The sequence below is a fragment of the Tympanuchus pallidicinctus genome, unplaced genomic scaffold (assembly GCF_026119805.1).
Source record: "Tympanuchus pallidicinctus isolate F22 unplaced genomic scaffold, pur_lepc_1.0 scaffold19, whole genome shotgun sequence".
NCBI lineage: Eukaryota > Metazoa > Chordata > Aves > Galliformes > Phasianidae > Tympanuchus > Tympanuchus pallidicinctus.
The window spans coordinates 10,826,112-10,841,646 of record NW_026294710.1 but is presented as its reverse complement, the minus strand read 5'-3'; the positions used below and the strand labels follow the sequence as shown (position 1 = coordinate 10,841,646).

General features: G+C 42.4%; 1 protein-coding gene across 4 annotated transcripts in view; it reads right to left on the bottom strand.

Moving 5' to 3' along the window:
- Window positions 1-15,535, bottom strand: part of BEND7 (BEN domain containing 7) — a 46,656-nt gene extending 31,121 nt beyond the window's left edge. For 2 of the 4 annotated variants that reach the window (XM_052681239.1, XM_052681240.1), the window contains exons 1-3: window positions 15,237-15,533; window positions 11,468-11,551; window positions 566-865 (exon numbers count right to left, since the gene is read on the bottom strand). In XM_052681239.1, coding sequence (XP_052537199.1) covers window positions 566-865; window positions 11,468-11,551; window positions 15,237-15,297 — 445 coding nt within the window. In that variant the 5' untranslated portion in view covers window positions 15,298-15,533. Of the gene's footprint in view, window positions 1-565; window positions 866-11,467; window positions 11,552-15,236 lie in introns of all 4 variants that reach the window. The other 2 variants (XM_052681241.1, XM_052681238.1) reach the window with 2 other exon arrangements.

Here is a 15,535-nt window from a genome sequence, read left to right as displayed (position 1 = left end):
GAACAAGATGGACCACTGTCCTGTACATGCTATTCATAGGTAGGCTCCGTCCTCTCTCGTCTCCAGTGATGCTATCAGAATAAGACCCTGTAGCTACACTGGGATTTTGTACCTTAAATTCAGCAAAGAGTTGTAAGCCTGATTCCATCAGCTTATGACAGTGAACTAGAATCCTGCTCCACAAGAAGTGTCACAACAATGCTACATTACTCATTGCAAAGAGGAGTGGTAGAATTTGACATTTAATTAGGTATGAATATAATAACAATGGCCAAAGCTGTTTTAAGAAGTAAAGAAATTAAGCCTATATAACAGAATTGAGTAATTTTGTCCTATCACCAGGAATCCGTTTTAAAACCTAAAACAGATGGTAGCAAAAAGCACTATGCCCGCTTTCACACCTTTCCAAAGTGATAACTATGTGCCCATTTTGTTGACTCTGAACTACAACTGATTTCAGTGCAGCAGTATCATAAATCATCAGAACAAAGGCAGAAACTTAGTGCAGCACAAGGGAAAAGAAAAAAAAAAAAGCACTATTCTTAGTATCTAGTTGAGATCATACCATTGGATGCCATGGTTCGTGTCTGATTTTGGAACGTTTTGGATCGAGTTCCATATTGCCCTGAAAAATGGTTATCTTGGGGTGATAATTCATTCCACGCGTCGCTCTCACAAGGATGAAGGCTCTCCTCAGACTCCTCAGGGGGATCCAGGCGCTGGGCCCAGGCTAAGTCTAAATCCTGGGGCTCCTCCTTCAGTTTTTCTCCTTCTTTGCCAACTCGCTGATAGATTCTTCCAGTGCTGTCATTCAGTAATCTTCTCATCCCTGTAATTTGTTTTTTAATTTCCCGGCTTTCATCTCCTAATGAAAACAGAGCCACAGTTATCACTGTAAATTAGCAAAAACGGTAATGGGTTGAGATTAGTGATTTTAGATGCCAGCACGTTTCTAGCTGCTGGAGTACAACAGTAAATAAATAAAAAAGAGAAAGACACGGTTGAACAGCAGTGGGTACGTCCTGGGCTACGCTTTAACACAGCAATGCTTGAGATCTTGGTTAAAAGACCTGCTGAACTTGGCTTTCTTCATGCCATTTCTAAAGCTTTGATGAGCAAGATTATTTTTCTGCAGAAGGAAATAATAATAGCTAGAGCAGTTTCAAATACTCTATCCTTTTAAGAGACTGATCCTATTCAGGCATTGACATCACTGAATATTTTCTGAGTACAGCCTAAGGAATCAGACCTTTATGTATCAGTTTGCTATATGCTTAAGAATAGATCCTACAAAGGAAAAAACACAAAGTAATCGCAACACACATACACAGAGTGTAACACTGCATCTATTGATCTTAATAAACAGGATCAGTTCCTTACTTCACAGAATTTAATATTGCCAGATTATACAGGAATAAATTAAAAAGCAGCTAATAACGTATAACTGTACACAGCCTAACTGCTGGATGTCTTCAAAATGTAGATTATGGGCACAAAATGAAAACGCATACAAGAAAAATGTGTCTGTTTCAAATAAATCCAGGACATTTAAATAATAACAATTACATACTTTAATACTCCTGGCTCCATTTAAGTATTAGTTTTATGTAGGAAACTGCTGATCGCACAATGAATATACATGTTTTGAGTAGATAGTAGCTATTTTGCTCATAAAAGCATACATTACATTTCACTAGTAATAAGGAGGTGTTCATAACCACTGCTGAAATAGGAAGCTTCTCTTTTTTAATGGTAATAGAAAAATCAAACATCTTAAGCAAATGGAATAACAAAGATCAAGAAACTGATGGATCGACTCTTCCTACACAGCGTACTTGGTACAGTAATACTTGGTGTCCCCAAACCAATTTGCATTCCCACTTCCCCAGACAAACTGATTTTTAGGAAAGATAGAAAATTTCAGGAGAAATAAAAACAAAACTCTCCAAAATCCCAACGGCAGCGTGCACCGGCTCCAGTACAACAACAAAACACATGAAAGTGTGCTAATGCCTGGCACGTCAACTATTTTATCAATTCAACAGTGCCACTCGCTTGCTTAAACTTAGGCACATGCTCAGATAGCTGGCTAAGCCAGTTAGGGGTTAAAAAAGCAGCAGCACACTTTGGCCAAGCTCAGCATGCCCAGGGACACGTAGCACCCAGAGAGGGAGCTGCTGACAGGGCCTCTAAGCGAGCCGTACGGTCAGAGCTCGCCCGTGCTGAATCAGTGCAGCTCCCACTTGACCCGACACCCTGGTTCCGCTTGGCACAGAACCAGCTGGCTCTAACCCACCCCAACCACAGCAGGAAAAGTGGGTGGCTTTCAGGAAAGCTTCTGGTCTGAACTTCGAAAATAGCTGTCAGCCTCATGCAGAGCTACTAGAATGCTGTCTTCGCTCCAGCTGAAGCACTGAGAAAAAGCCATCTGTGGGGAAGTTCCACATGACGTGTATTTTGCTGTTTTGTCTGCAGATTTATGTGTGTGTATGATTTAATTAACAAATGACACTCGTTGGACTCAAGCCAGCCAGGGGTTCACTGTTTCACTTCCCAGCCTCAATGGGAAATGAGAGGCCACGGAGCACCATGGGATCACAGTTACAGTTCACTCCTGGCTCTAAGCTGAGGGCTGCCTGTTCCAGCCACCCCTGAGTTCCAAATGCTCCCATAAAATCCCTTACCATCACTCCCTTCCTTAAAGCTCTCCCAGAGCTTTATGTTAGCAATTCCCACTGGCCTTCAATAGCAACATGTAGGTAGGATCAAAAAGAATTCCCACCCACTTTCTTCTATTGGGTTTAGTGACTGTATGCACCATTGCTGGTCAGGTGACTCATTGTCTGAAAGATTAAATTTCCCTTACCCAATTACATAAAATATTAATTGAGCCTATTCTGCCTTGATTCAGGTCACATGTTTCTTTTTATAGAGGTCTTCCTCTATAATGACATGAACACATGCCATTTGTCTCCAAACAGAAAAAAAACTACATACGTATCACAACAAACAAAGAACTTGCTGGAAGCTCAGGTTAAGTATATCTTTGCATTTAGATCTCTTGATCCCTAATATAAATGGGGAGACTTCCCATTTATGAACTGCTTTTTCTCCTCCCAAAAATGTCTTCTCATTGGAAGGAAGGTCCTTGAAAACATAATATTGAATATTAGGCAAAGCCTGTAGCACTCAAGTTTACAACAACCCATTCACTCATGCCACCCAGTTATGACTTCTCCATCTTTTTGTGGTTTTTATTTTGTAACTGCCCAGCTACTGCAGCAGCCTTCCCAAAACCATCTGCCTCAGTGCACATGCTGTCATTGAAACAGATTTAACTTCTCACTCTCCCATTACCAGTACAAGCTGGGAGATGAAAGGACTGAGCACAGCCCTGCTGAAAAGGACTTGGGGGTACTGGTGGATAGGAAGCTGGACATGAGCCAGCAATGTGCCCTCACAGCCCAGAAAGCCAACTGTATCCTGGGCTGCATCACAAGAAACGTGGCCAGCAGTATGAGAGAGCTGATCCTGCCTCTCTGCTCTGTGCTGGTGAGGCTTCACCTGGAGTACTGCGTCCAGATGGGGAGTCCTCAGTACAGGAGAGATGTGGACCTGCTGGAGTGCAACCAGAGGAGAGCCAAAAATGATCCACTGATGGAGCACCTCTCCTATGAGGACAGGCTGAGAGAGCTGGGGCTGTTCAGCCTGGAGAAGAGAAGGCTGTGAGGTGACATAAGAGTGGCCTTTCAAGTATCTAAAGGGGACCGACAGGAAAGAAGGGGACAGACTCTTTAGCAGGGTCTGTTGTGACAGAACAAGGGGAAATGGCTTCAAGCTCAAAGAGAGGAGATTCAGGTTGGATATAAATTAAAAGTCTTTTACAGTGAGGGTGGTGAGGCACTGGAACAGGTTGCTCAGAGATGTGGTTGATGCCCTTTCCCTGGAGACTTCCAAAGCCAGGCTGGATCAGGCCCTGGGCAACCTGATCTAGCTGTGGTGTCCCTGTTCACTGCAGGGCAGTTGGACTAAATGGCTCTCAGATGTCCCATCCACCTCTAAGGATTCTATGATTCTATCTCAGCTGGCTGCTAGCTCGAGCCCAATGACAGCATTCCGCTACCAGCAATTCCACTGCTCATCATCTTCACAGATAACAACAACATAAGTTTAAAAAATAAAAAAAAAAAAAAGGAACATCAGGTGCCAAGAAAAAAACAAAGCTCAAACTGCTACATCCTAGGGAAGAGGTTTTAAACTAAAAGCAGAGAGATTTAGATTAGATATTAGAAGAAAATTCTTTATGCAGAGTGGAGGCACTGGTGCTGCTGCCCAGAGAAGTTGCGGATGCTCCATCCATGGAGATGTTCAAGGCCAGGTTGGATGGGCCCTGGACAGACTGAGATGGTGAGGGGCAGCCAGCCCACAGCATGGGCTGGAGCTGGGTGGGGTTTAAGGTCCCTTCCAACCCAAGCTATTCTATGACTCTAAAAGCCAGCCCTCCTTTCCAAATGCTGATCAGGATACCAAAGCACTGAAAAAAATAAAATAAAATAATTCTATCACCCATCTGCAAAAACCTCCTGAGACTGTAGCAAGGACTGGGAGGAACAGTGTTTGGAGTATGCAGCCCAGCCCATAAGCCAAAATTCCATTTCTCTTCCTTCTTTGGGACTTTTCCATCATGCTGGCATGTATTCTAGCCTTCTTGGGGAAGCCACATGGGGGCACACTGAGGATTCTTCAGCACTCCTGGGGAGGTGGGAAGGCCTCCTACCAGCAGACTGAAGGCCAAGGTTTTGCTATTTAGATTGTCCATAATAATCCCTTTGGTTTTATTTCAAAGCAATGAGTTCATTTGCTAAGTATTGCTCAAAATAGATAAGCGTGGCAAATTACAGCCCTGTTTAGGAACTTACAGGTGAACATGTTAGTAACAGAAATGAATTAGCAATTTCTGTAAGAAGTTACTATTATAGTCATTTCTATGATGGCCATCTAAATACAAACTTTTTTTCAGATGGTCTGATTCTGATTTTATAAAACAACAAAAGACAAAAATCTTTTCATAAATTCCAAATCAATTATTCATAAAAAGTAATCTTTCCCTAAATTAAATTCAATCACTTGCCTTACTGAAAGTACGTGCAATGCTAACGCGTACTGCTTTGAAAGCTCCAGATTTCAAATGCACAAATCTGAAACAAGTGTCCTAGTAATGACTGACATCTGTTAACAGAACTGTTAACAACCTTAGTTAATAAAGTATCATTGATAATTCATTAATTCAGTTCTTGCTCCTATATTTCTGAACATTTTCCTCTATTATGCATATTAAACTTAATACACAAATATGGCTAAATGCCTACAAACAGATCACAGTTTTCCAAATAACTTGCCAAATACTATCAAAGCGCAACCTACAGTGACAAAATGGCATGCAAGCACACCCATATGTTAAAACATTAATTATATTCCAGCAAAAAACAGTGGTAACCAAATATGTAATTAATGTACATCTTCTGAACTGGATGTATGAATGAGTGGAGCGAAGGTTGGCCGATAGGCTGTATAACATCTTTTTTCCCCTCTGACATACACAAACACTCTTTTGGCTCGAGGATTTCAATATTTTGAAGTTCATTTCTTTCTTTCTTTATTTTTTATTTTTTTTTTTTTTTTAGCACTTATGATAAATGTTTTGGGAAATATTCACGCCTGGTCGACCTCATAAAAAGTCAGATTTTATCCTGTATTCTGGCAAACAATTCCTAAGGAAAACTTCCTTCCTTGGCTACGTATCAGGCTGCCCACGGGAGGAATGTTGTAGCTCAGAGACCGCCACCCTTGTGTCAAACTGTGAACGAGTCCAGAAATCACTGAGGGTAAGAAAAGCAGCAAGAGGCCGCTAGACAAACACATGTGAGCTGACAGTATGTGCCTGGTTTGTAATGAAACAGGGCTTCAGAGGTGAGGGAAAAGAACAAGGCGGCGCATATGGAAGTTTCAAGAGCTCAGAACTAATTGCAACAGAGCATGCAGGTTATATAATCAAACATATTAAATGCCAGTTCGTTAGGCACCGCTTGAATGCCGCTCTGCCTGGAGCAGGGCCAGCAAAATTCAGCTGCCCGCATCTGAAGAACTTGTGAGGGCTAATTCAGAGCCCTGCAGGGAATGGGGGAGGCAAACGCCTTCAGTGCACAGCCTGCAGTGACCAAAGCACTGCTGTGAGTATCACATGGTATTCAAACGGCTCCTTAGAGAACAACACTTAGCCTAGGAGAAAGTTAGGCAGCCCTTCTCAGCAAAACTACATCCGTATCAAATTCCAGCTTTCAAACAGCTCTTTTTGCTGCTATATCTTGCTCCTGAAACTGAAAATGGTGATGTTCAGCACAGAGAAAACAGAGGAGCCACGTGCATGCTTCCTTATCAGATCAAAGGTTTCCAAAATCAAATGGAAAGTTGTTGTGACTGCTCTGTGGATAACGTGAATTGGGCAATGGTAGCCAACCTGACTGGAGAAGTGCACACTTGTCAAAGAAGCAATCCCCACGTAAGCTGGCACATAAGAGCCTACAGTGAAGCAGCACAGACAACAACACGCTTTTCAAATTAATATCTTAAGACCCAAGTCAACAGGGAGAGCAGCTGTCACAAATGCAGTCAGGGGACAGGCAAGGAATGTGAGTTATGAGATGGAGACTTTCACTATCCCTAGTAGACAGAGAGATAGTTAAGAAATCCTAGTTAAGGCATCTTACCACTGCTCTAAAATGTCATTTAGAAACACTTCTCTTCATGCCATCACACAAAGCACCGCACTGTATCTTCAGGTAAAGGGAAGCACCCTGAAATTAGGCCTCACCCCACTCCAAACCTAAGCATGAAACACGGGGGTTTACCGATACCTCCACCTGCTGAAAGGCCCAGGGGGTTAATAAACATCCCCCCAGTAAACATCCCAAACATCAGTATATGCAAACTGATCCACAGAATCAAAGCCAAGGGTCAGAGTCCAGGACCATTCAGAATTTCGGGCATTATGCACTGCTGGGGGATGAATCAGAAGCGACCCAAGAAGCACCTCAACAAAATAACTCTTCTGAACAGTTGTTTGGTCCAACTGTTTCAGCAGTGCCCAGCAAGATCCAAAGCAGAAGTTGCAAACTCCATGCCAAGCTGTATCAGGTAGATCAGATCTCATGAAGCTACAAGTGAGCATTTATATACCACTGGGGTTGTATAATTAAAAGTAATAATAACAGACGTGCACCAAGTTCTTCTTGGAAATATCCTAGGTCAAGATCACACTTCAACCCCAAAGGGAAATGCTCTGTATGGTTAGTTTATTTTATATATGTTCAAATGATCTTTTGTGCAGTCTTAATTATAGAAGCAATTATTGCAACAATCATACTTGGGATATAATTCTATTAAAAGTACCAAGGAACTTCACAGTGAAGTCAACTTCTTCCTCTATGAATAAATTGCAAAGGATATTATTTCTAGGACAGAATAAATTCTTGGAATTAGTGAGTAACTTATGCATCATTTCCCTGCTCCAAGAACACATTCTTTATTTTATCATGACACAGTCAAGTTATTAATCTGCTGCCTTCCATTTCAACAATGTGAAATGCTGTAAAATGCACAGACACCTGCATTACAGCACATTTCAGTTTCACTTTATATCAGTCATAAACATCTCTGCTTTGGACATCTCTCCAAAACAAATGCTCCAAGCACACTGTGTGTAGCATTCAATTTTATGAAACTATAAAAGTTCTTCACTGTTAATTACACAGACAAATGTCTCATCACACATTTGGTTACCAGGATAATATAATTAGTTTTCTACATTAACCTTTCAAACATAGAGCCTGAATTTCAAGTTGAAAGCATTGTAAAAACATTCAGCCTGGAGGTATATTATATTTCCGTTTCTTTTTGTGTTGATAATAAAATATTATGACTGAAAAGAAAAAAAAACAACAACCAACAAACCAAAAACAAAAACCTTATCCAATGTGGTATATGCAAAAGATAATCACAGACAAGCCACCTTTAACCAGGGCTGTCCATAGAACATGTCCCCTCATGGGTCAGTATCTCCAAGTCTGACAGAATGCTGATGCTGATCACCGGTTAAAGCTGAAAACAGGTCTGTCTTAAATCTCCATCATATCCAAGGTTTAAGCACTTCACTCTGGGCTGCCTCCTTCTTTTCAGACCGAGCACTCTCCTGATTTCAGACAAATGAACCCTCCCTCCAAAACATAAAAGACAGCAGTCCTTGCCTACAAAACACAGTAGCAATATATTGATCCCAAATTTTGCAGAGGCTGTGCATCCTTTGCTCAGAAAGATGCAAATTCTCATTTATCATCTTAACAGAGCAAGGGATCAGAAAAGATGACAGGTTACCACATCTCCCACAGCTTCTGCATCACACATGGAAGCTTAAACTTCATAAGCTAACCAGGCTCCATTTAAAAGTAGTTGAGCTTCACACTCACGTAGCCAACAGAAGTTGCTTCCAGCTCCACTCTGCTCTTGAGCCCAAGCTCCCTCTAATTCACAGCCCCTTTTACACAAAGCCATCTTTTCCACGTGTGTGCAAAAAAAAGTATCCTCTAGGTTCAACGCAGCTTTCCAGACAAACAGAATTCGTCAACTTACTCATCTGTTTGGGAGTCAAAAGGAAAAAGCTAACCTCTTTTCAGCAGTCTGTGGGGACAGGACAAGGGGAAATGGCCATAAACTGGAACAAAGGAAGTTCCACACCAATATGTAAAGGAACTTCTTCACAGTAAGGGCGATGGAGCACTGGAACAGGCTGCCCAGGGAGGTTGTGGAGTCTCTTTCCCTGGAGATACTCAAGACCCACCTGGATGCCCACCTGTGCAGCCTGCTGCAGGAGCTTGCTTTGCAGGGGGTTGGACTCAGTGATATCTACAGCTCCCTTCCAACCCTTACAATTCTGTGATTTACCTTGGAATCTCCCCTCTTCTCATGGGCACATCTCTTGAGCACACAACTGAAACGTGCACATTACATCCCAGAAAGCTTCAATGCTTCATTTGTAAAATGACATTAACATTTCCCCTTTTCTGCAGTGAATAGTTTCAGTGACATATTTTAACAGCCATTTACATACTAAAGGCTGCATCGTATTGAGGCCTCAACAGCTGTAGTCATCTCATGGATCAGTTAAAACACCTCCATCAGAGAACAAACTTGACTCTAAGCAACAGCAGAGCACTTGTGTGGATACACTTCCAGGTTGATTTTTGGCATAAATCTTCAAAATTAAGTGAAGCAGGGATTATAACTTGAGACTTGTCTTTATTTATTCTCAGAAAGAGTGGTAAGGTACTGCAACAGGCTGCCCAGGGAGGTGGTAGAGTCACAATCCCTGGAGGTGTTCAAGGAAAGGGAAGATGTGGCACTGAGAGACATGGTTTAGTGGGCATGGTGGGCCAATGGCTGGACTGGATGACCTTAGTGGTCTTTCCAGCCTTAATGGTTATTAGGCTGCACACCAAGCTTGGGAAGGCATCATTCTCCCATCATCCCTGGAGGAGAATGAAAAATTATCCCATGCAACACAGAATTTTTGGAAGAAAAACTGGAATGCCACACCCAGCCACCTCAGTTCTCCTCTGGAAAGGTGGGAGCTCAGAATTTAAGCATTTCAGCTGAGTTCAGGTCCTGCCACTGCTTTGCCCGCATCTCAGATCACTGCCTTTGTCATTAAGAATCCAGATAAAAGTAGACGTCAATGTAAGCTACTGAGGACAAAGCAGAGAAAGCCAAGTGAGCTCTCAGTTCACAAATCCTGCACAGCTATAAGTTGTGTCAAATCAATGGAAAGTGAAAACTCGGGACATCTCTAGAAAATAAGTACCTTCTTTTCATAGCAGCTGAAGATAGGCTCCAGAACTGCAATTCTGGGCTTCAACCAGACAAGACTGTCCTCAGAAGATAAACAAATACTCAGGAGAGGATGCAACTAAACCAAATGACTTGGTCTGACTTGTTGCACCAATGTCAGCACCAACTCCCGTACATTCTTAGAAGTCTGCTGGCTTTAACAGCTAGATGCCTAACTCCTGCCAAAGCTTCTTCATGGCTTACGGTTGAAGAAAAAGCATTCAAAGTAAATAAGACCACACCAAAAACACACAGCACAGAATGCAAACAAAGTTTAGTGGCCATCTTCACACTTCTCCCCGGAAATGAGTGTAGGGAAGTAATATTTGCTCAAAATTCAAATGGTGAGAAGCTAAGAAGGAAATTTAACACTGCTCTCATCCCTGAGTAAATATTCTAACCATCACAAGATTCCACACTGTCCAGGATGTCCCTCTTTTCTCTGTCTGCTGCTGACCTCTAGAAGAGCAGATGGCACAGTGAATTAAGGAGACAAAGGCATTCTAGCCGCAGCTCAACTTCAGGTGCTGCTTCACACGCTCAGGACCAGCGCTTCTCACTGACTCTAGGGGGCAACACACACAGACTGCAGAAACCTTAAATCACCCTTAAAAAACTGTTTAGGCTTGCATTCCAGCTAAGGAGAGTCAGACAGCCCCAAATTTCTTGCTCTGAAGGCATCTGCTTTGTCCAAAGCCTGAGCACAGCGATCAAGAGTTTGCTTTGTATGGTAAGAGTCATTATTGCAGTTCAAAGCTTTGCTCTGATTCCTCTGAATTTTGCTCATTGTCTTTTCACAAAGAGGTTCAGCATCCAGAAGAGGTCCTGATGGGATAGAGAGGGTCTGGAACCAGGAAGATACATTCTACAGCAGAAGAGTTATGGAGGATAAGAAGCACACAGGCAGGAAAAATAAAGGCTCACAGATAACTAGTCCTATCATGCTGTACTATACATCTTGCTGCAGACTATATATTACTTCTCAGTTTTCTTTACACATTTTTAACTGTTGATTTAATTTAATTTTCCCATGGCAGGATTAGCAAGCAGCCTACAGAGGTGAAAGGACATTACATTAAGACAGCACATTAATCCTCTATCCCACCCAAGGCAGAAGCAAAACCAAACAAATAGCAGCTTCCTGGAAATTGAATTTCTGTTATCCAGATGTCAAAGATGTAATACCCCAATTACACAAACTACTGCCAGTGAAGCATGCCAGCAAATATGCAATGTAAATGGGGTGAGCACAGAGCTGCAAAACTGCAGAGTCAGCATCTGGCTCTCTGACTGAGTGATAATTAGCACTGTGTGTAGACACTAATAAACATTTACGTCTGAAATTACAACTTTTAGCAGCATTAATAAAGGATATATTGGCAATTCGGAGAATAAAAGGGTCTTGAAAAGAATGTCATATTAAACAATGGCAGGCACTTCCTGTGCTTGCACAGAGATTTTTTTTTCCCTCCCTAATTGCAAATGGCCACACTACGTTGCTCTGAAATTAATCAACACGAGCACATACCTAAAGAAATGGGTTGTGTTTCTTTGGTCTCCCCATTAACATCATTGCTGTAGTCAGAGATCTTATATATCTCATGATGGTAATCTGGAATGAAAAACGATAAAAAAAATTAGAACTCAAGTGATCTGGAAAAAATGAACACTGAACACATTGCTACAGTTTTACTGCATAATTTATCAATGTATCTACAGTTTATTTCGTGTACATCAAATTAACCACAGAAAATGCACTTTGTATCAGCACCTCCTAAAAAAAATAAAAATAAAAACAACTTTGTTCGCACTGGAGAGCTCAGATAAAATATTTCACAGATTTCAGGGAACAGCTATGCCTGTCCTAAATTACTGTGTTCATTTTCACAGCAAATTATCCCACCAGATGCCAATTATCTAGCTTCTTGCTTTACAGACAGAAAGGAGATATACAGTGAAAACTCCACCTTCCTAGAAACCAGGAAAACTTCCAAACTTCACCTCAATAAGAAAATCAGCAATATACATCAGAGGTGCATCTTTCAGCCATACCCCAATGTCAACAGCCTCTGAATTCTGAGGAAAGGAGGCTCAGAAACTAATGTCCACTACGACCCTAAAAATGCATATTAGCATCTTATATTCAGAGGTGTTACAGGATACACACACAAAAAAATTAAATATATTTCAAATGAATATTTTGCTGTGAGGGTCTCCATTGTAATCATCAGCATGTGTGCAGTAAAAACAGCTTTGTTTACATGTGTATACAGAAAGAATTGTAATTACAAGCAAAAAAAAAATATATATATATATATCTAAGGGCAACTCTCCTGGATTCTATTTCTGACTGCTACCCGCACGCACTTTGTCCTTAGGCAAGTCACTCAAGACTGAACAATATATTCAGTGTCTTGAAATAGCTGCCTCATCACCAAGCCCTGTAGAGCTGAAGCCCTCCCAACACTCTGTTAGCCCCTCTGAAAACCAGCTCTTACGTTTACCTGCCTCACAAAAAGTGAGGTGGGGATTAACTCCTGGAAGAGCATTTGGAGGGATTCAATTGAAAGGCACAAGAAAAAGGAAGGGCAGAACCAGCAGCTCCTCCTCTGTAGAGGAACACACCTGCCTTTCTGATGAAACAATCAGCTACAGAATTCTAAAGGTCTCCAACAAGTCAAACATTTTTTTGTTACACGCTGTTTATTTGCATAGTGTGACTGTCTTGATGGCTCAAAAGGAGGAACAGCCCAGTAAGTAAACCAGAATCAAGTATAATGCAGCACCACAAAAGAAAGACATGTCAGCAAGTTTGGGGGAAAAAAAAGGTAAAGAAAGGAACATACTGAAGTCAGCAGTGAGGTGCTAACCAAGTAAGTAGTGTTGGGGTTTTCTGAACCACGCAGAGGGAGAAAAGTGTATGGGCTGCCTGACATGTATGGGGTAAAGGTGAAATATGAGCTGCAGTATTGAGGAAGTAAAGGCTGTAAGTATAGAATTTATGCAGACTGCACTCAGAGCCCGCTAGCTTTTCTTCAAGTTTTCTTATTTGCAAGTTCTGCTCAGAGCACACACACAGGAACTCAGAATTAGATGACTTACACATGTGTACACCTCAGACATACAGCTTACACGTGGTTTCTCCTCTAGCACTTCTCTGTGTGTGTCCAGCTGGGCACCGTCCTCTTCTGCCCTGCAGCTGCAGCCTGGAAGTCACTGCTTTGCACCCCAGAGGTGCAGTCCCTCTCAAGCTGCTCACTGCTCATCACACTGATCAGGTGCTCTGAAGCTTCTGGGGACAGACTAAGCACCTCATATGCAAGGGTTATTAACAGACTGTGTTACAAACAGACCGCTCCAGCATCCCATTTTCTCTTTGGTTTCCTTCTTATGCCTCGTGTCACAGTCCAGGCGCTGTGAAATCCACATCAATTTCACAACAGTAAACACTAAACTGTGACATTACTGAGCGACTCCAGCAAGAGGCAAAGGCCAATTACAAGAGACAACTATTTATCCATAATTATATTCATAATCAACTGTGATAGAAGAAGGGTATGTGAGAACAGACTCACATACAAAATGTGATGTTTATGCCCTCCACCCTCAAAGTGCGAACACATTTCTCCAGGATGTGCTTTTTTCAGCATGCCTTTCTACTTGAATTTCTACATCCAAAACCAGACCCCAGATAAAGTAAGAACTGCTAATAATTAACCACCATAAATGAATTTATCCAATTAAAACAAAGTTAAACAGATCACCTTACACACTGAGGAATATTTAATCCTGTTAGAACTGAGAATTTGCACGCTATTAATACATTTGTGACAGAGCACATGTTCTTTCTACAGCACTTTCAGGAGAGAAATAAAACCAAGGCTTCAATTTCAGTTTTGTTTGCCTGCACGTTTCACTTTCCATCACTGCACAAACTGCCTCAGAACATCTGATGCTGAGAAAGCCCACAAACCAAACCTATTCCTGATAGAAATGAACCCCTCCGGTGGCTCTGCTGATGTTTACAAAACCTCCAATGAATTTCAGACAAGTCTGACCAGTCATTGTTCTTCTATTTTGAGCAGCAGCATGTGCAGTGCTCCAGACCCTCCTAGAGTTAAAGCAGTTATTTCAAGCGAGCTCATTTCCACCTTCACATTTCCTTTCTTTTCATCTGATTTTGCCACACTCCTTTAAAAGACCTCACCCCCAGTTCAGCAAGTACCAAAAGTCACCCCCCATTCGTCCCTAAGCGTGACATTATCCCAAAGCAGTCACCTGCCCTGAACTTGGCATGCACGACACACACAAGCAGCGTTTCTGCCAGATATTTCATCTCAAGACTTCAAGAAAGGGAAAAAAAAAAATAGGGGAAAAATAAAAATTCTCCCACCAAATCAATGAGGACAAAAGAGGCAATCAGCTGGAGCAGCACAGCATACTCAGCCAACACCAACCCTGGGGCTGGAAGTCCACCTGTTAAAATGACTTCCAGCAGCTGTAGCTTTGAGAGAAAAAAAATAACAAAACAAAACACAAAAACACACAGAGGACTGAATGAGAGAGCTGCGTTTCTTTCCCGACATGAATCCAAAATATTTTCCCAGGGATCTCTTATAAAATAGTCTTTCTTTTTTTTTTTTTTTTTCCCCTGAAAAGCAAGGACGGACCAAGCGAACAAGTTGCATGCCAGCAATTCCTCCTCACCCACGGACAATTAATTAGCTGCGTGGATTTTAATCAAGCCACCTCTGTGGGGCTTCGCTTTGAAATACGTGTGTAGAGGAGGAAAACACACACACAACAAACCCACAGGAGTTGAATACTAAAGAGCTCCGGTGCTGCCCAAGTGTCATTATTTCGCCAAATTCTCCATTTCACCTTTCCCCCCTACAAGGAAGATTTGCAATGAAACGCGATCCAACTTTATTCGGTAGATCTCCTTGGAAAGAAACAAAACACGTCCACCTTTGGGGGTGGCTTTTTCTTGTTGTTATTTTCTCCCTTTTGAAGAACGCAGAACACACACACATACACGCATACGTATTTTACCAGAGAAAAGGGAGGTAAAAACAAGACGAAATAAAGAAGAGCAGAGCTGCAACGCTTGGGAGAGTTGATTCCAGAGTTAAATAATAAATACGAGGAGACACAGCCGAGCTGAAGGGAAAGAAGCACGCACATTTCATAACAGCCCGATCCCAAACCCGGCCCCGTTTATGCAAAAGTCCTCTCCAGGCACAAACAAACAGACAGACCGACGGCACAAAGCCGCCCCCTCCCCGCCGCCACTTTACCTTCGTTGATCAGTTTAAAGCTTTGGGATTTCCTGCTTCTCTTCCTCTCCGTAAACTCCATGGTGCGGGCGGGAGGGAGGAGGAGGAGGAAGAAAGGAGGGAGGAAAAGGGGACGAGGGGAGCAAGGAGGGCGGCCGCGCGGCGGGGAGCCGCAGGACCAAGGTCCGTCTTTTTAATCAGCAAAATAAACGCAGCCCGGGAAGCTTTCGGCTCCAACTGCAAATAAAGGGATTCGGGACAAGTTCGCTCCGGCCCCCCCGCCTCCCCGCGGCGCCGCCCGCCCGCCCAGGCCGCCCCAA